At 49.3% G+C, this 19,189-nt stretch overlaps 1 protein-coding gene across 1 annotated transcript in view; it reads left to right on the forward strand.

Moving 5' to 3' along the window:
- Positions 1-837: 837 nt before the first annotated feature.
- TDRD12 (tudor domain containing 12) overlaps positions 838-19,189 on the forward strand; it is a 105,503-nt gene continuing 87,151 nt past the window's right edge. Inside the window, exons 1-3 of the mRNA XM_089319565.1 lie at positions 838-914; positions 15,280-15,438; positions 17,493-17,629. Of these exons, the coding sequence (XP_089175691.1) occupies positions 891-914; positions 15,280-15,438; positions 17,493-17,629 (320 nt within the window). The 5' untranslated portion in view covers positions 838-890. The remainder of the gene's footprint in view (positions 915-15,279; positions 15,439-17,492; positions 17,630-19,189) is intronic.

A 19,189-nucleotide genomic window follows, 5' to 3' on the forward strand; every position in this document is an offset into this window, starting at 1 on the left:
GATTTGTGGGGGGGGGGGGTGTCGAGGTTTCTTTCATTTTTTAAAAAAATATTATTTATTTATTTGAGTGCTAGTTAGAGAGAGAGGGAAAGACAGAGAGAAAGGTCTTCCATCAGCTGGTTCACTCCCCAGATGGCCAGAGCTGGGCCAATCAGAAGCCAGGAGCTTCTTCTGGGTGCGGGGACAGAGCCTTCCAAGTGAGAACTCTGGTGGCTGCTTCAGTCACAGGAGCTGCAGACCCCGGCCCACTCAGAGGACGGGGTCGTGCACACTTCCGCTAAGACAAGCAAGCCCCGCACAGAGACCTGGGGAGTGCGGCCCGCTGGACGCTTGGGGTGGACAGCCCAGCAGGCCCCGCGCGCTCCCGGCGGGGAGGCCAGCCCAGGTCCCCAAGCCCCCGGGCGCCCCGCGGCCCAGGAAGCGAGCCGCGCGCCAGGACCGCGGGACCCCACGCCCCTCCCCGCCGCACGGCGGCGCTGCGCAAGGCCGGCCGTTGTCCGGGGCCGTTGGGCGCCCACGTGGTTTCTGGACGCCTGGAGGCCGGCGCGGGGGCGGGCGCCATTACGAGAGGCCGGGGGCGCGGGGTGGAGCCGACGAGGAGCCCAGAGCGCGCCCGCGGCGGCGGCGTCGGCGTCGGGTGGGAAGACGAGGCGCGGCACTGCGGGGCGTGGCGGCCGGCCTGCAGGCGGGGGCGCGTCCAGGGCAGGAAGCTGGAGTCCCCGTCGAGCTGGTGGGCGCGGCCCCCGCAGAGGCCTGAGGCGTCTGGCGCGATGGCAGGGGCCGCCCCCGGGGCGGCGGCAGGGGCCGCGCGGCTCGCCACGCCCGCCACGCCCGCCACGCCCGCCGCCGGGCGCGTCGTCCAGGGCGAGCGGGCCAGAGGCGCGGCGAAGATGCTCGAGGTCCTGGTGCTCCAGGTGAGCGAGCGGCCCGCGCACGGACGGTCGGGCCCGGGTCGGTGCAGGCGGGAGGCTGGAGTGCGGGTGGGGGTCGCTTCAGAAGGGGGCGCGTGCGCTGTTCCGGACGACCCCGGAGGGCGGTTGCTGCGAGCTGTCCCGTACTAGGTGTGCGTGCCTGACTCGGGCACGTTGGCAGGTGTGTCGGTGCCCCGCACACCCCAGCCCACGTCCGCCCTAGGTCAGGGCCCCTCGCGGAGAGCCGTGGACCTGGCTCCCGCCCTTCCCCCGCCGCCCTCAGGGCTCGGCTTCTGGGACCCCCCCGCCCCCCCCCACGCCGCCCTCTCCTCACGCGGGTGTCCTGGTCCCCGGGGCGGGCATGGGCCGCCACCTGGGAGACTTGAGGTGCAGGGAGGGCTCCCGAGGAAGACTGAGGGGAGGCGCTGGAGGAGGGAGTTTACAAACCGGAGCCAGGGTGTGGGATGGGGAGGGGCGCCGCGAAGGAGGGGGATGGGTGGTGTTTGTGTTCTGTGGATTCACCCGACCAGAGCGTCACACACCCCCGAAGCCGCTGACTCCTTGCAAGGAGGCCTGGCTCTCAGACTTTTCAATTTGTTTTATTTATTTCACAGAGTTAGAGACAGTGAGAGACACAGACAGACAGAAAGGTCTTCCTTCCTTTTGTTCACCCCACAAATGGCCGCCACGGCCAGCGCGCTGTGCCGATCTGAAACCAGGAGCCAGGTGCTTCCTCCTGGTCTCCCATGCGGGTGCAGGGCCCAAGCACTTGGGCCATCCTCCACTGTACTCCCGGGCCACAGCAGAGAGCTAGACTAGAAGAAGAGCAACTGGGACTAGAACCCGGCGCCCATATGGTTCGCTGGCGCCCCAGGCAGAGGATGAACCAAGTGAGCCATGGCGTCGGCCCCTGGCTCTCAGACTTTGAAGGGATTTCAGGTCTCCCTGGGAGGCTCCTCTGCACTAGTCAATGTTCTCCATCAGTCCTCAATATGTCAGTCCCAATTCCTTCCTGTGAAAGGGCTCTCACCCATCGTGCCACGTGCACGCCCGTGGGTGCAGGACTTGGGCAAGAAGTGCTGGGCTCGTGCCCTCCTGCTTGGGAACCCGTGTGTGTGTTGGGCCCTGGAACCTGCTTGTGTCTCCCCTCAGCTCTGCCCGGCCTCCACTTATGACTGCGACCTGGCTCACCCTTGGAGCAAATCTTCTGTCCCTTATAGGAGTATTTGCCCCAGTGAGGTCCAGGTTCCGGCTGTCCTGATCCAGATTGATGTGGCATTTCCATGGATACGGTGCCCCCTCCCACCCTGTGCCCATCAACAGGTGATGGGGTACCCTCAGGGTGGTGTGCATGTAGGATGGGAAATTATTTAGCTTTCACATTGTTTAGTTTTGAGGTGTCCTCTTACACGTGAGGATGTCATATGAAGTGAGGTGAGCCAAGCAGACAGGCCCACGTGCTGTATGATTCTGTGGGCGAGTTGAATGGCAGCTGCCAGAGGTTGGGTTTGTGCGTACAGGGCAGAGATTCACTTTTGCAAGGTGAAGAATTCTGGAGATGGCTGGTGCTCGCGGTTGCACAACAGTGCCAGTCTACGTAATGCTACTGAACTGTACACTTAAAATTGCCCAAAAGGATGAATTTTATCTGGAGTTTGCCACGACTTTTTAAAAAGATTTACTTGATTCTGTCCCGGTTGCCCCTCTTCCAGGCCAGCCCTCTGCTGTGGCCAGGGAGTGCAGTGGAGGATGGCCCAGGTGCTTGGGCCCTGCACCCCAAGGGAGACCAGGAGAAGCACCTGGCTCCTGGCTCCTGCCATCGGATCAGCGCGGTGCGCCGGCCGCAGCGCGCTGGCCGCGGCAGCCATTGGAGGGTGAACCAACGGCAAAGGAAGACCTTTCTCTCTGTCTCTCTCTCTCACTGTCCACTCTGCCTGTCAAAAAAATAAAATAAATAAATAAATAAATAAATAAAAATAAAAAGATTTACTTATTTGAATAACAGAATGACAGAGACCAACAGAGAGGGAGGTCTTCCATCCACTGGTCCATTCCTCAAATGGCCGCAACAGCCAGATCTGGCAGAGTCTGAAGCCAGGAACCAGGAACTCCATCCGGGCCTATCATGTGGGTGGCAGGGGTCCAAGCACTGGGACCCCGAGGCACATTCCCAGGGAGCTGGATCAGAAGTGGAACAGGCGGGACTCGAACTGGTTCTTGGTGGTCATGAGACAGGAACCCGGCAGAGAAGAGAAGCAGCGACCCGGAAGACAGCGGCCTCCCTGAGTGACGCAGACAGAGGCGAGAGCTGTACCTGGAGAGCCACATCACCAGGAGCCCTGTAGCAGGGCAGCTGTGCTGTTCCTGAAGAGTCCGGCCTGCAGGAGACTCTGCCACATCTGGCGGGGCCGAGACCTCTCCTGGCTAAGGAGGGCCGAGAAGAGCTGTTGGCTGCCAGGAACGTGAGGAGGGCTCGCACGCCCCAGCTGGTTAGGTGCCGCGTGTGATGTCTGCATCGCACCTCAGGGTGCCTGTTCAGATCTGACCGCTCAGCTTCTGGTCCAGCTTCCCGTGTGCTCACATGGGAAGGCAGCGTATGATGGCCCAAGTACTTTGACCCCTGCCCCTGTGTAGGAGGTCAGAGTGGAGTTCCTTCCCTCCTCCCAGACTTGGCTGTTGTGGGCATTTGGGGAGTGAACCAGCAGATGGAAGAGCTCTCTCCCATCCCCCACCTTGCTCTTGCTGTCCATCTCTCTCTGTCACTCTGCTTTTCAAATACATAAGTACACACAGCATATATGAGGAAAGCAGCCCGGGCCACACACTTCTGTGTTTGAAATCTGGGAGGCCGTAGCACCCTGATGGCTGGGCACGTGGCCTTGGAGCAGTGGCAGAAAGCAGTAGTCCTCGGCCTTCCCTGGGAAGCTCCTGGAGGAACTGGCAACTAGAACTGTGTGTGTTGCTGTCTGCAAAAACTGGGCCCGGCTTGCATTTTACAGGTTTTAGAAGCAGATTTTTTTTTTAAATGAAACATTCTAGCAGCCTCAACATTTAACATTAAAAAACTTATTTATGTATTTTTATTGGGAAAACAGGTCAGCAGAGTTCTTCCATCTGCTGGTTTACTCCAGAATGCCCACAGCAGCCAGAGCTGGGCCAGGCCAAAGCTGGGAGCCTAGAGCTCAGTCCTGGTCTCCCACATGGGTGACAGCGGCACAGTGCTCGAGCCATCATCTGCTGCCTGACCAGTAGGCACGTTGGCAGGAAGCTGGATTGGTGGTTGTGTGGCCTTGATGTGAACCAGGTACTCTGAGTATCCCAAGCCGTGACCTGACTGCTGGCCCAAACGCCCACCCCTAAGAATGCTTTGTAAACGTCTTTCCTAAATTACTCTTTGGAAAATTTCCAAACACAAAAACAGCATCATGAATGCCTGTGTGTACTACACCCACACTAACTGGTTGGTAACGCTTTGCTGCGTTTGCACTTCAGAAATATGTGTATGTAAAAATTACTTTTTCTTTTTTGGTTGAGCCATTTGAGAATGAGTCTAGAACTCAGAGCACTTAAGTGATTTTTCTAGGAACAAAGCCTTCCTCTTATAGAACTATAATGTAATCATCACACTTGAGAAATTTAATGTTGGTGCAAGTCTGTTACCTGATACACAGTCTGTACTCCCTTTGTCCTGATAAGGTCTACTGTAGCTTGTTTTTTCTGATAAAGAACCCAGAACTACACATGCATTTAATTGTCATGGCCTTGTAGAGTTCATGCAGGCAGTACATTGGTCTATCTTTGATGATACTGAAATTTCTGAAGACTAAGGGCAGTCACTTTGCAAAGTATTCCTCAATAATTATAACTATATTAATATATTTAGGTTAGACACTTTTAGTAAAAATGCTACATAAGTTATGCCACGTCAGAGGACAAGATGTTTTAAAAAAAAAAAATTGATGCTGGGGCCAGCATTGTGGTATAGCAAGGTAAGCTACCACCTGTGATGTCAGGACCCCATATGGGCACCTGTTCAAATCTCGTCTGCTCCACTTAAGATCTAGCTCCCTGCTAATGTGCCTGGGAAAGCAACAGAAGATGACACAAGTGCTTGGGCCTCTGCCACCCATGTGGGAGACCCAGATGAAGCTCTTGGCTTCAGCCTGGTCCAGCCCTGGTCATTGCAACCATTTGGGGAGTGAGTGAATTGGTGGGTGGAAGATCTCTCTCTGCCCCCCTCTCTGCCTCCCTCCCTCTCTAACTCTGCGTTTGAAATAAATAAGTAAATCTTTTTTAAAAATTCAGATTAATTTAAAAATTTTAACTTTTTATTAGAAAATGCATTGGAGATGCAGAAAAGTGTGGAAAATAGTATCAATATTGGGACACCCACCAAACTCTTATCTATTTGAAAGGTAGAGACACAAGGAGAGACAGAGCTCTCCCATCCCTTTGTTCACACCCCAGATGCCCACAGTAGCCAAGGCGGGGCCAGGCCAAAGCTTGGAGCTGGGAACTCACCCTGAGTCCCCCACACTGAGGACAGGGACCCAGTCACTCAAGCCATGGTCAAGAGGCCTCCTAGAGTGTGCACTGATTAGCAGCAAGCTGGAATCGGCATCAGAACGTGCACGGAAACCTAAGCACTCCCATGTGGAACGCAGACCCTGCCTGAGGATTCACTGCTGTGACAAAAGCCCACCCCTATTTTTTAATTGATGTATAATTTATTTACAGAAAAATTCATTCCTTTTTGTGTAGACTTCTGTATTTTGAAAAATGCATAGCATCGTGAAATCACCCCAACAGTCAAAATGCAGAAGCATTTCCTCACTTCCCCATATTCCCATGATGAAGCTCCTTTGTAGCTGTATCTTTCTCTACCTGTAATGCTTTATAAAGAAGATTGTTTTCTGCTGCTATTAGTTTTTCTTTTCTAGAATGTCACAGAAATGGGTGCCTGCAGAATCCCAGAGCAGTAGTGGCCTTTCACTGTGGCTTCTTCAAAGACGACACATTGGATACTGCTTTGTGTTGCTGCATAGGGTCAGTGGCAGAGTAGTATTCCATTGTGTGCACACACAGCAGTTTATACTCACAGGCCACTTGAGTTGTTTCAGTTTAGGGAGATGATGAACAACACTGCTATAATCTTTGCCTACAGGTAGTTGTATGGACTCGAGTTCATTTCATTTGGGAGAATAACTAGGATGGAATTGCTTGTGTTTTAACTTTATGAGAAACTGATGGACTGTGTGCCAGCATAACTGCCTTTTTGCATTTCTGTCAAAAATGTCTGAGTTCCCTTTTTCTCTCTCTCACTGTCTGACTTTGCCTGTCTAATAAAAGGGGGGGGGGAGGCGCAGCGCCGTGGCTCACTTGGTTAATCCTGCACCTGCAGTGCCGGCATCCCATGTGGGCTCTGGGTTCTAGTCCCAGTTGCTCCTCTTGCAGTCCAGCTCTCTGCTGTGGCCCGGGAAGGCAGTGGAGGATGGCCCAAGTGCTTGGGCCCTGCACCCGCATGGGAGACCAGGAGAAGCACCTGGCTCCTGGCTTCGGATCGGCGCAATGCGCCGGCCATAGCAGCCATCTGGGTTGTGAACCAACGAAAGGAAGACCTTTCTCTCTGTTTCTCTCACTAACTCTATCTAATAATAAAAAAAAAAGTATGAGTTCTATTTGCTCTTCATCCCTGTATACAGTTAGTATTGTAAGGTTTTTTGTTTGTTTGTTTTTTAAAGATTGATGATTTTGACAGAGTTAGAGATCTTCCATCTGCTGGTTCACTCTTGAATTGGCCACAAAGGTGGGAGCTGGGCCAGGCCAAAGCCAGGAGCCCCGACTCCATCTGGGTCTCCTTTATGGGTGCAGGGGCTCAAGCGCTTGGGCCATCCTCCACTGCTGTCCCAGGCACATTACATTACAGGGAGGTGGATTGGAAGTAGAGCAGCTGTGACTGGAACCCACGCCCTTTCTCCAGCGCCAGCCTCACCTGATGGCTGTAGACTCACAGCGGAGACTTGGACTTGAGGTCGGATAGTGAGTCCTCCAGTTGTGTTCTTCTTTCTCATGATTATTTAGGCTGTTCTAATTCCTTTGTCTTTTTTTTAAATAAAAGATTTATTTTTATTTATTTGAAAGTGAGAGTTACAGAGAGAGGTAGAGCCAGAGAGAGAGGTCTTCCCTCTGCTGGTTCACTCCCCAAATGACTGCAACACCTAGAGCTTATCTGATCTGAAGCCAGGAGCTTCTTCCAGGTCTCCCACGCAGGTGCCGGGCCCCAAGGACTTGGGCCATCTTCTGCTGCTTTCCCAGGCCATAGCAGAGAGCTGGATCGGAAGTGGAGCAGCCAGGACTCCAACCGACGCCTATATTTTTTGCCGCCGCTGCAGGCTGTGGCTTTAACCCGCTGCACCACAGCACCAGCCCCTCATTCCTTTGTCTTTCCAAGGAGGATCTCATTATTAGCATGCTGATTTGTAACCACCCCTTCCCTGCAAAAATCCATCATTAAACCTGCTGGAATTGTGTTGTATTTCTAGATCACTTCAGGGGAAAACAGCTGTTTCTTAATTATGGCCCCCACAGGTGCTAGGGGGCATCCCACCCCCAGCATTGCGCAGCATCGCATGAAGGGCCTCCATTACTGTCAGCCACCCCTCAAGGCGCATAGTCCATGGTGCTGAGGGTCCAGTCGGGCCCTCCGCTGAGGTGGATGGACAACCCCTGCCCCAAGGGTGACCTTTTTCGTTTGATCAGTAATTTTTTTATGATCTTGTCCTCATCACCTATTTGTATACAAAAGTTGCTTAAAATTTTAAAACCAATCTAAAGAGACAAAAACTAAAGGATCGCTGCATTTATTTAACTGGGCAGCTGTTCCCTCAAGCTTCGGCCCTGCGTAAGTCAGTCCACTTCCAGAGTTTCTCTGCAGCCACCGGCCCTGCTGGTCTCTTTAGGGCTGACCCTCCTGTGTCAGAGGCTCAGCTTGTACGGTATTGCTGGATTTGAGCTGCACTCCAGTGTCAGCCCACCTGCCTGTCTGTGTTGTGGTGGGTCTAGGGAGCTATCTTGAGGACTTTGACTGTAGTAGGGGTGGATGGAACAAGGGTCTGTTTATTTCTAAGAGTTTGTTTTATCTGTTTGAAGGCTTTTTTATTTGATTTAAAGATTTTATTTATTTGAGAGGTAGAGTTAGACAGTGAGAGGGAAAGACAGAGATAAAGGTATTCCTTCCGTTGTTTCACTCCCCAATTTGCCACAATGGCCAGAGCTACGCCGATCTGAAGCCAGGAGCCATGAGCTTCTTCCTGGTCTCCCACGCAGGTGCAGGGGCCCAAGGGCTTGGGCCATCTTCTATTGCTTTCCCAGGCCATAGCAGAGAGCTGGATCGGAAGTGGAGCAGCTGGGACTCGAACCAGCGCCCATCTGGGATGCCAGCACTTCAGGCCAGGGTGTTAACCCGCTGCACCATAGCGCCAGCCCCGAGAAGGCTTTTTTACAATAGAGGACTTTTCCCCACTTTGTGGCTTTCTAAGTCTGGAATTTGCAGGTCTAACAAGCAAATTAGATACAACAGGATCTAAAACAAAAAGATTGAATCGTTATTAGAGTACCTAGGAAATGTGTTCTCTAAACCAGGAGCAGGTTTTCTCACAGAGAGAGGCATGTAGGCCTGGCCAGGTACGTATGAGGCCCGACCTCTGTCTTTACATGGGATAGTGGAAGAGACATCATAAGAAAGGTGTGAACCTCTTGAGGGAAGACGCCCTGTTGACTCCATTACCTAGGCGGCCTGGGAGAAGAGCTGGCTTGAACAGGAGGTTAGTACAGAAGAGGCGGCACTTCTGAAAGGAAGATTGCAGTCCTGCCTGTCCTGACCCGAGGCCTTGCCCTCAATGGCAGTAGTTATCTTGGAAGCCGGGCAGAGTAAAGGGCTCTTTGAGCTTGGAGCCAGTAGGATCTGTGGTTCTAACCTGGGATCCCTTCAGCCCCAAGGCAATTCCATTCACCCAGCTCTTGACAGAATTTGGTAGAGGCTGGCTTTTTTCAGGATGGCTGTTTGCCCCATCTCCTGGCTTTCCAAATTGAAGCCTGATGCCATTTGGGATGGACTGGCCTCACTGGGTCTCGTTGATGGCAGAACACTGTGTAAAGTAGCTATTAGTTGGCTTGACAGCTATCTTTACATTCCTCCTGCTAAAGCAGACCACAGAGGCATCCTCTAAGATGTCAGTTAAGGGGTTGTTGAGTTCTGTCCTTAATCTTTGGTGGCTGAGCTAGAAGTCTGTAGTCACAGGCATGTTTTGACAGTTTTTTTTTTTTTTTGAAACAATGCAGTGCCCATGAGGAGAGCTATGTTCTTTAAGTAAGATCAAAACATGAAGATCGTTTCACTAATTTGTCTATAAATTTTGTTATTAATTTGCCAAGAACAACTTTAACTTGGACTTTAGAGGGAGCAATGAGCACTGTATTATACCTCTAACTATATTGGTTTTAGATAAATAGTATACCTTTATGGTTGCAAATACCTAACACAAGTGCAACTTGTTTGACCAGCAGACCCAAATGCAAACATGTCAATAACTTAAAAAAAATTTTTTTTTAGTTTTTCTGTACCAACAAATTGAGAACAGCCTATTTATCATATTTATTTAAGTCAGGTGCACCAGAAAGGTAATTTGTGTTAATTTAGCAGTTTTTAATAATTTTTATATAGACACACAATCTGCACATAAGTATCTGGCTCCTGCCATCGGATCAGCCCGGTGCACCAGCTGCAGCGGCCATTGGAGGGTGAACCAACGGCAAAAAGGAAGACCTTTCTCTCTGTCTCTCTCTCACTGTCCACTCTGCCTGTCGGAAGAAAAAAAAAGAAAAGAAAAGACAAAAAAAAAAAATTAATGGGGCTGGCTCTGGTTAACGCCCTGGCCTGAAGCGCCAACATCTCACGTGGGCGCCGGCTCCTGGCTTCAGATTGGCACAGCTCCGGCCATTGCGGCCAATTGGAGAGTGAACCAGCAGATGGAAGACCTCTCTAACTCTGACTTTCAAATAAAGAAATCTTAAGAGTGTTAATTTTTTTTTAATCTATGATGTCAGTGACCACCCGAGGCTGTTGACATGAGCTGCCTAGACTAAGGAAGCCTTTTGAGTCCACAACTCTCAGTATTTGGACAAGGCCAGAAGCAAAGTGGAAGTTCTCTCCTCCCTTTAGAGAAAAGTACATCCTCTTTTGATGGCTGCTGCTTTCCACTGGGGCCTCACGGAGATCCTTCATGTAGAACATTTTTGCCACAGTGTCTTGGCTTTCTATGCTTGACATGTAAAACAAGTCCATATTTAAACAGACTTTTAAAACTTTGAAACTTTTAGAACTCAGCTGTTTTTAAACAAGTAGAACTTAATGAGACAACGATTATCTCAGTAGGATACAAAAAGACTATTTTCCCAAATATCTATTAACACTTAAGTATTTCATCAACCTCATTGCTTTTACAGAGGATCAGATTTTAATCTTACGTCAAAAAAAAAAAAACAGATTGATAACTTTTGTAGCTAACAAAAAAATTGTATAACCATTTAAGACTTCCACACACCTTTTGCAACTACCTAAACCGTTTTATCTTTTCCATTCCAATCTTACAATCCATGTCCTTTCTTTATTATTTCACTAAGAAGCACAGCTTTGACTTGGCAACCTTTTTTCCATCTGTTGATTTTCTTGATTTACATTGAAAATCACAATTTAAAAGCATATCCCGAATTTCAACCTTAGTTACTTCTGAGCAGTCTTGAATTATGTTTACTTATAGACAGCTTATGAAAACCTATTTGTCAACAAATCCAGAGTTTTTCATAGACTGTAAGGTGTTAAGAGTACCTAAGTTTACTTGTGGACACATGTATCTCATTTACCTTTACCCAATTTACATTTAGCAACTACACAGATTGTTAGGGTTGGAGTAGCTGGGGTTCTGGCCTTTTGTACCCCCCTCCCCTGCTGCCCTGGGATGAGAGAACTGACATCAACGGAGACAGGTCACTTCATTAAGGCAAAGAGGGAGAAGCATCCTGTTCTAGAAAAGTCTGGTCTGGAGTGCACTTCGGGCTGGGGTTTTACCTGGTTAAGGAGGGAGTTTGCCACTGTCGTTGTGGGGGAGGGAGAAGACTTTGCAGCTGGTGGAAAGTGGAACTAGGGGGCTCTGGGAAGCCTTGGGAACTTTCCTCAAATCTAATTAGAAAGCTGCCCTGTGCAGCTCATCTATTTAATTAGTTGTTTTGCAAGGAGTCTGGGGGAGGTTGCACCTGGTTCCCCAACCAGAGGAGGTTGCACTGGTTGTCAGAAGGAAGGGAGGAAATGGGGAGGGGGTGGGCTGAGGGCAGAAGGAATGCGGAAGGGGCCATGAGCCCTTTACAGATGACTTAAGATACTGGCATTGTATCATACTTTGTCTGAATTAATGTCAGAACTACATTTATATGGAATTTTATTTTTTATAAAACTGGAAATCAGTTTTATCAACCTGAGATCTGTTAAATGGCCATTTTTCATTTAGTCACCTGCTGTCTGGCAAGGGTTAGCATCATTGCAGAACCTGTAATGGTTGCATAGAAGCCAATAGGGATTACAGTTGAAGCCTTCATAGGTAAGCCGATGACAGCCACATTTCATTCCCAGGACAGATTTCTCTTTCTTCTTTAGACCTTGGGAAAGCCTCTAGCACAACTTCAATGGTGTCAGCTAGAAACAAGTTTAAGTAAAAGACAAAGGCCTCTGCCACACTTGGGGAGGCTCGGTTCCTGCACCCTGCTTTGCTGTTGCCGTGAGAGCACAGGCTCTTGTTCTGCAGGGAGGGCTCTGCTCCGGCACTGAACCCTGAGCTGCTTCCCGCCCTCTGCTTGGCGGGCTCCACTCTTTCCTTGGGGTGAGTGTCCGGGCTTTTTTGTTTGTTTGTTTGTTTGTTTGTTTTTTGTTTGGAGGCCAGAGACTAGTTAAAGCAGTGAAAACAGATTTTATTCAGTACCTCCTCAGGAGAGCTGAGCTCCATTACCAGTGGTGCGGAGGTGCCTGGGTGTTTTAAAGGGAGGGCTGGGGTTGGCACAGCTCAAGGGAAGAGTGAGAAGAGGTCATTCAGGGTAAATGCGTGATCCCAGCTGTGTGTGCTAGCTGGAAGTTATGGAAGTTAGCACGCTGTCTTCTTGAAGAAACTGGCATGGCGGCCCTGGCCTCATAGGAGTGGCTACTGAGCAGGGACACACTTCCAGATTTGTAAGCTTTTTTGAGTGAAGCCTCTAAGAACGGAAGGTTGGGGCCTGCCTCAGATGATAGCCTGAACAGTCAGTTCTTCTGGCATTGTGGAGCTTATTCAGGCAGGCAGGCAGGCAGGCTTGCTTATTTATCAATTTTATTTAAGAGTGACAGGGGTCGGGGGAGAGAAATAGCTCTTATCTACTGATACACTTCCCAAACGCCTACCATGGCCAGGACTGGACTGAAGCCAAAGCTGGCAGTAGGGAACCCATTCCAGGTCTCCTGCATGGGTAGCAGGAACCCAGTTGGGCCATCACTGCTGCCTCCCAGGCTCTGCATTAGCAGGAAGCTGGAGTCAGGAGCTGGAACTGAATATTGAATCTTTAGCACTCTGGCGGGGGGATTCAGTGAGTGTCATGACTGTTAGGCCACATGCTCACCACTCAAGTGAGCACTTTAATGAATAATTGCAGTCATCCCAGGGTTGTGGCCTTGTGCTGCTGGAAGCCGGAATCTGGTTGTCTCTGAGTGCGAAGGACTGAATGGAGCCACATGCCCGGAGTGCTGTTTCTAGGGGCAGCAGCTGTAACTGCGTGCTCCTCTGAGCCCTGCACTGCTCACTTACTCCGTACTCCTTGCTGTCTCGCCCATTGCTGTTCAGGACTTGGCAAGGATGGGGGGGGTGTTGATGTGCAGACATCAGTGCTCCCTCTATGGCTGTTTCAGAATTTCTCCCCCTAATCCTCACTGGCACCGACAGCTCTGATTCCCCGAGCCACAGTGTGACTTTGTGTTGCGTTGTTGCCACTCTGTACAACTGGGAGGTGTTCTGGGATAGTGCCCAGTGAAGTTCCTTCTTTCGAGGGTCAGCTCTCCAGTGTCTGTTGCTTTTGCTAGCTCTTCATTTATTTTGTGTTTTTTCAGGGTTCATAATTGTGCTGTGTGTGTAACTTATACACTATTTTGCCCTTGCCAGAATGACTGCTGTTCATTTTCCAGTTATTTATTATGAGAATAGTCAAACATTCAGAAAAATAATACGATTACTAAGATGAACTCTTCTATTCCTGCCACTGGTAACTTAGACTCCATATCTCTGGGTGTTTCTGCTTCCATACCTTTTCAGTAGACAGAGTTAGGGAAAACCTCTGAAAAATCGTGCGTTCTGGCCGGCTCTGTGGTTCACTTAGCTAATCCTCCGCCTGTGGCACTGGCACCCCAGGTTCTAGTCCCAGTTGGGGCGCTGGATTCTGTCCCGGTTGCTCCTCTTCCAGTCTAGCTCTCTGCTGTGGCCCGGGAAGGCAGTGGAGGATGGCCCATGTCCTTGGGCCCTGCACCCCATGGGAGACCAGGAGGAAGCACCTGGCTCCTGGCTTCAGATCAGTGCAGCACGCTGGCTGTAGCGGCCATGTGGGGGGTGAGCCAACAGAAGGAAGACCTTTCTCTCTCTATCACTAACTCTGCCTGTCAAAAGAAAAAAATCATGAGTTCTTTTTTAAAATTTAATTTTATTGGCCAGTGCCGCGGCTCACTAGGGTAATCCTCCGCCTTGCGGTGCCGGCACACCAGGTTCTAGTCCCGGTCGCGGCGCCGGATTCTGTCCCGGTTGCCCCTCTTCCAGGCCAGCTCCCTGCTGTGGCCAGGGAGTGCAGTGGAGGATGGCCCAAGTGCTTGGGCCCTGCACCCCATGGGAGACCAGGAGGAAGCATCTGGCTCCTGGCTTCGGATCAGCGCAGCATGCTGGCTGTAGCGGCCATTTGGGGGGTGAGCCAGCAGAAGGAAGACCTTTCTCTCTCTCTCTCTCTCACTGTTTAACTCTCCCTGTCAAAAAACAAATCGTGAGTTCTTTTTTAAAATTTAATTTTATTTATTTGAAAGAGTTACACAGAGAGGTAGAGACAGAAAGAGAGGTCTTCCATCTGCTGGTTCACTCCCCAGATGGCTGCAACAGCTGGAGCTGTGCCAGTCGGAAGCCAGGAGCTTCCTCCAGGTCTCCCATATGGGTGCAGGGACCCAAGTTCTTGGGCCATCTTCTGCTGCTTTCCCAGGCCACAGCAGAGAGCTGGATTGGAAGTGGAGCAGCCGGGACCCGAACCGGCACCCCTATGGAATGCTGGCGCTTCAGGCCAGGGCTTTAACCCTCTGCACCACAGCGTCTGCCCCAAATCATGAGTTCTTAGTGATGTTGTCAATCAAACTTAATTTTGGGGTGACTGGTGCTGTGGCATAATAGGCTAAGCCTTTGCCTGTGGTGCCTGCATCCCTTATGGGCACCAGTTCATGTCTTAGCTACTCCTCTTCTATCCAGCTCTATTGTATGGGCTGGAAAAGCAGTAAAAGATGGTCCAAGTATTTGGGCCCCTGCACCTGCATGGGAGACCCAGAAGGAGCTCCTGGCTCCTGGTCTCGGATCTGCCCAGCTCTGGCCGTTGTGGGCATTTGGGGATTGAACTAGCGGATGAAAGACCTTTTTCTCTATCTCTCCCTCTCTCTCTAACTCTACCTCTCAAACAAATAAAATCTTTTAAAAAATTTAATTTTCCATTTTATAATTCTTTCCCCTAACAATAAAAATAACAATAGTAGATAACAATAGTAGGTAATAATAACAATAGTAGATAAGACCCATCAGAGAAGTCAGTCTAAGTTTCATCCTTATTCTTTCTACTCCATTCTTTTCTCCTGTAGGAGGTAATCTGTATTTGTTTTGGTTCATCTGCTGTCATTTAAAAAAATATGAGCAGGCTGTATATATATTCATACTTATTTTTCTTACACAAAAAGAATACTAAAAATGTTCTGAACCTTTTATATATATGGATGTTTTAATAGGTATTTTAATAATAAGAATATTTTTAATATTTATATTTTTAAGCTACAGGAGACCAAATAGAACTGATTGCTTTTTGAGTTGTACTACATAATTGAGAATTGCATATTATTGATCACATGTTTTAAATTTTATCTTTGGCTCTTTGGTATGACCATTTAAGAGAAAGGTAGTTGTCAAAAATGATAGATCACTTAAATTAGAAAGTTACATGGTTCTAAGGTTTATTTGGTTTTAAAAGAAATCATGCATGATTTTATAATCTTTTAAAAATTCTGCAGGTTGAAGATCCAGATTGCTTCTGGGTTATTATAAAAGGATGTAGTCCCTTTTTGGATCATGAAGTCGACTATCAAAAACTAAATAGCGCCATGAATGACTTCTATAACAGCATGTGTAAAGATATAGAAATAAAACCATTAATGTTGGAAGAAGGACAGGTATGTATCTGAATGCACTTTATTTATTGTATCTTTATTATTATTTAAAGATTTATTTAGTTGAAAGGCAAAGTTAGAGGGACAGATAGATCTTCCATCCTCTAGTTCAATCCCCAAATGGCCTTAATGACCAGGACTGGGCCAGGCCGAAGCCAGGAGTCAGGAGTTCCATCAGGATCTCCCACGTGGGTGCAGGGACCCAAGGACTCAGACCATCTTCCTTTGCTTTCGCAGGCTCATTAGCAGGGAACCAGACTGGAAGTGGAGCAGCCGGAACTGGAACCAGCACCAGCCTTTAATTATCCTATCTTGAAACACTAATCAGGATGTAGGGGTGGGTGTTTGGCCAGGTAGTTGAAACACCACCATGTTAGAGTGTTTACATTCGGTTCCTGATTCTAGCTTCCTGCTAATACACAGACCCTGGGAAGCACCAGATGATAGCTCAAGTAATTAGATCCCTGTTACCCACCTGAGAGACCTGGATTGAGTTCCTAGCTCATAGCCTTCACCCTGTCCCCCCCGGCTGTTGTGGGCCTTGGGGAGTGAATCATTGGGTGGGAGTGCTCTGTCTACCAGATAATTGTTAAAAATATTTCAGGAGCTTAGAATGATGAATGTGATTAGAGTATTTTAACGTTCATGGCTGTTGCCTTGTGTTAGGTTTTTGGGTTGCATGAGACTCAGGCTGATGGTGGCAGGGGGTGGTGCTTGTGTAGGTCCAAGTGGGGCCTTGGGATAGATGCCATCCAGATCCAGGTGTTAGGGCCGTCTTCCTGGCGGTGGGAGCCAGGGCAGGTATACGGACCTTGGCAAAGAGGACCTGGGATTTTCAGTTCTGGGCCGTGCCTCCCTCTTTGGTTGCTCATGGCTTTGACCGACTTGGGATTGTTTCTGCTCTGTGCTCCACATCAGGGCTTCTTTGCTTTCGTGCAGCCTCAGCCACCATTGCTGTGGTCTGATTTCTCTTGGGTCAGCCACGTTCCAAGTGTGAACTTCGGTAATAGCACGGAGGGGAAGGACATGAACACTCGTTAGGAGGGAGACAAGACCTCATCTGAATTCCTTCCCTCGTGCCCACAAATGTCCTTAGTGACCAATTTGTTATTTTTCCATACCAGTGACTTACTGGAGGGATGGAATGGGGTCAGCGGTCCTTTAAGTGTAGTCTTGTTTGGGAAAGCATGATGGGCTCCTCACAGTGAGCATTTACCCAGGAGGTTAGTGCTTTCTCCCTGTCCTTTTGTGGAGAGGTGGTTAAACAGGACACTGTGAATAGATTCAGGGTCACTTGTTTTGAAGAACAGGTGTGCTGTTACCTTCACGTGGGTTTAACATGGGAGAGAGTGCCACTTGCAAGCCATGCTAGGGTGACCCCTCCTTCGTGGCACTGCTGTGAGTGTTTCACTTCATGCTCTCTCCATTCAGTGGCTGTCACTGCCCGAATCCACTTTCATTTGTTTTCTTTTTTTTTAAAGAGTGATTTATTTATTTGAAAGTCAGAGTTACGCAGAGAGGAGAGGCAGAGAGAGAGAGGAGATCTTCTACTCCCTGGTACACTGCCCAGTTGGCCGCGACAACCAGAGCTGTGCCGATCCAATGCCAGGGACCAGGAGGAAGCTCCTGGTGCAGGGGCCAGGGACGTGGCCGATCTTCTACTGCTTTCCCATCCATAGCAGAGAGCTGGATTGGAAGTGGAGCAGCCGGGGCTCGAACCGGCGCCAATATAGGATGCCAGCACTGCAGGTAGTGGCTTTACAGGATATGCCACAGCACGGGCCCCTCATTTGTTTCAATATGGTGATTTCTCCCACTCCTTCTGTATTGGTGAGCTGGAATTCTTCCTGTTTAGCACTTTCCTTTCAGCTGATCTCTGCTTTCTGGGGGCCTTTTCCTGGGAGACAGTGCTCAGTTTGGGCAGCCTCCTACACCTGTGTCATCTCCTGTAAGTGGGGTACAGGCTGAGACGATGTGGAGAGGAGCCTTTAGGGCTGTCATCACGTGACTAGAGGTTTGACTGCTGAACGTAATAAAGCCTGCCTTCTGTTTTGCAGGTCTGCGTGGTGTATTGTCCGGAGCTACGGTGCTGGTGCAGGGCCGTCATTAAGTCAATCATGTCTTCAGCAGACCATTACCTGGCAGAGTGTTTCCTTGTAGACTTCGCCAGGTACATTCCAGTAAAATCTAAAAAGTACGTATGTGTGTGTTTTTTTTTTTATTTAATGAGCATAAATTTCCAAAGTACAGCTTATGGATTACAAGAGCTTCTCCCCCCCGTAACTTCCCTCCCACCCACAACGCTCCCCTCTCCCACTCCCTCTCCCCTTCCCCTTCACATCACGATTAATTTTCAATTATCTTTATATATAGAAGATCAATTTAGCATATGTTAAGATTTCCACATTTTGCTCCCACACAGAAACACAAAGTGTAAAATACTATTTGAGTACTACTTACAGCATTAATTAAACACCTAAGAGTAATTGTGTATTAATTACAGAGTTCAACCAATAGTTTTAAGTAGAATATAAAATGCATCTTTTGTATTGTTGTGGCTTCCCCCCAACCCTGACCTCCCTCCCTCCCGTGGCCCTCCCCTCCCCCACTCCCTCTCCCATCCCGCCCTTCATCACGTTTCATTTTCAATTACCTTCATATACTGAAGATCAACTTAGTATATACTAAGCAGGGATTTCCACAGGCTGCACTCACACAACCGAACCAGGTATAGGGTATTGTTCGACTAGTAGTGTTGTTTTTAAGTTTCATAGTAAAACACATTAAGGACAGAGATCCTACATGGGGAGCATGAACCCAGTGACTCCCGTTGTTGATTTAACAATTGGCACACTTATTTATGCTGTCAGCAATCACCCGAGCCTCTTGCTATGAGCTGTCTAGGCTATGGAAGCCCCTTGAGTTCACCAACTCTGAATTTGTTTAGACGTATGTGTGGTTTTATGTCTGTTTGCCTTACTCTCTTTAAGGAGATAATGATGAATTTTAAAGGAGAATGTCAGTTTTTAAAGTAAGGGGATTACCTTTTGCAAAAAGAAGACATTGAGAGTTTTTGTGCCTTAAGAAATGAAAACTTGGGCCAGGCATTTGGCGCGGTGATGAAGTCACGACTTGGATGCCTGTGCGTCACATCAGAGTGCCTGCACTTGAATCTCAGCTCCACTCTCCACTCTGGTTTTCTGCCAGTGCACCCCCGGGAGGCAGCAGATGAGGGCTCAAGTTGACCCCTGCCACCCACACGGGAGACTGAGTTCTGGACTCCTGGTGTCAGCCTGGCTGTTGCCGCATTTGAGAAATGAATCAACCAGTGGACAGGCATCTGTGTTTGTCTCTCTGTCTGTGACTTTCAGATAAATAATGAAGGAAGACTGCAGGTTTCCATTCTGCGTGCATGACTAGAGGAGCAAATGGTCCTAATGAGGACAGAGAGAGTGACTGTGGCCTTTCTCCACTTGCCTGCCTAGGGTGGGGCAGGGCAGGTTCAGGCTGTTCCCTTCTCGTCTCCTGGGTGCCCTGTGCCAGCTGCTCTCTGGCCTGTCCTCTTAGTTTGCACGTGGGATGGGGTGGGTCCTTCAGTGCGGTTTGCCTCACCACCAGGAGGTAGAGAGAAACTCTCCGTGTCTCCACAGAGGAGGAAATTGATGGCCACCCTCAGGTTGCAGAGAGCAGATTATATACTCAAGTGTGTATTCCTGGTTGTTCTGCGTCACAGAGTAAAGGTGTGGCTATCACG

Source organism: Oryctolagus cuniculus, chromosome 18, assembly GCF_051225735.1.
Source record: "Oryctolagus cuniculus isolate XC-2025 breed Fujian yellow rabbit chromosome 18, ASM5122573v1, whole genome shotgun sequence".
NCBI lineage: Eukaryota > Metazoa > Chordata > Mammalia > Lagomorpha > Leporidae > Oryctolagus > Oryctolagus cuniculus.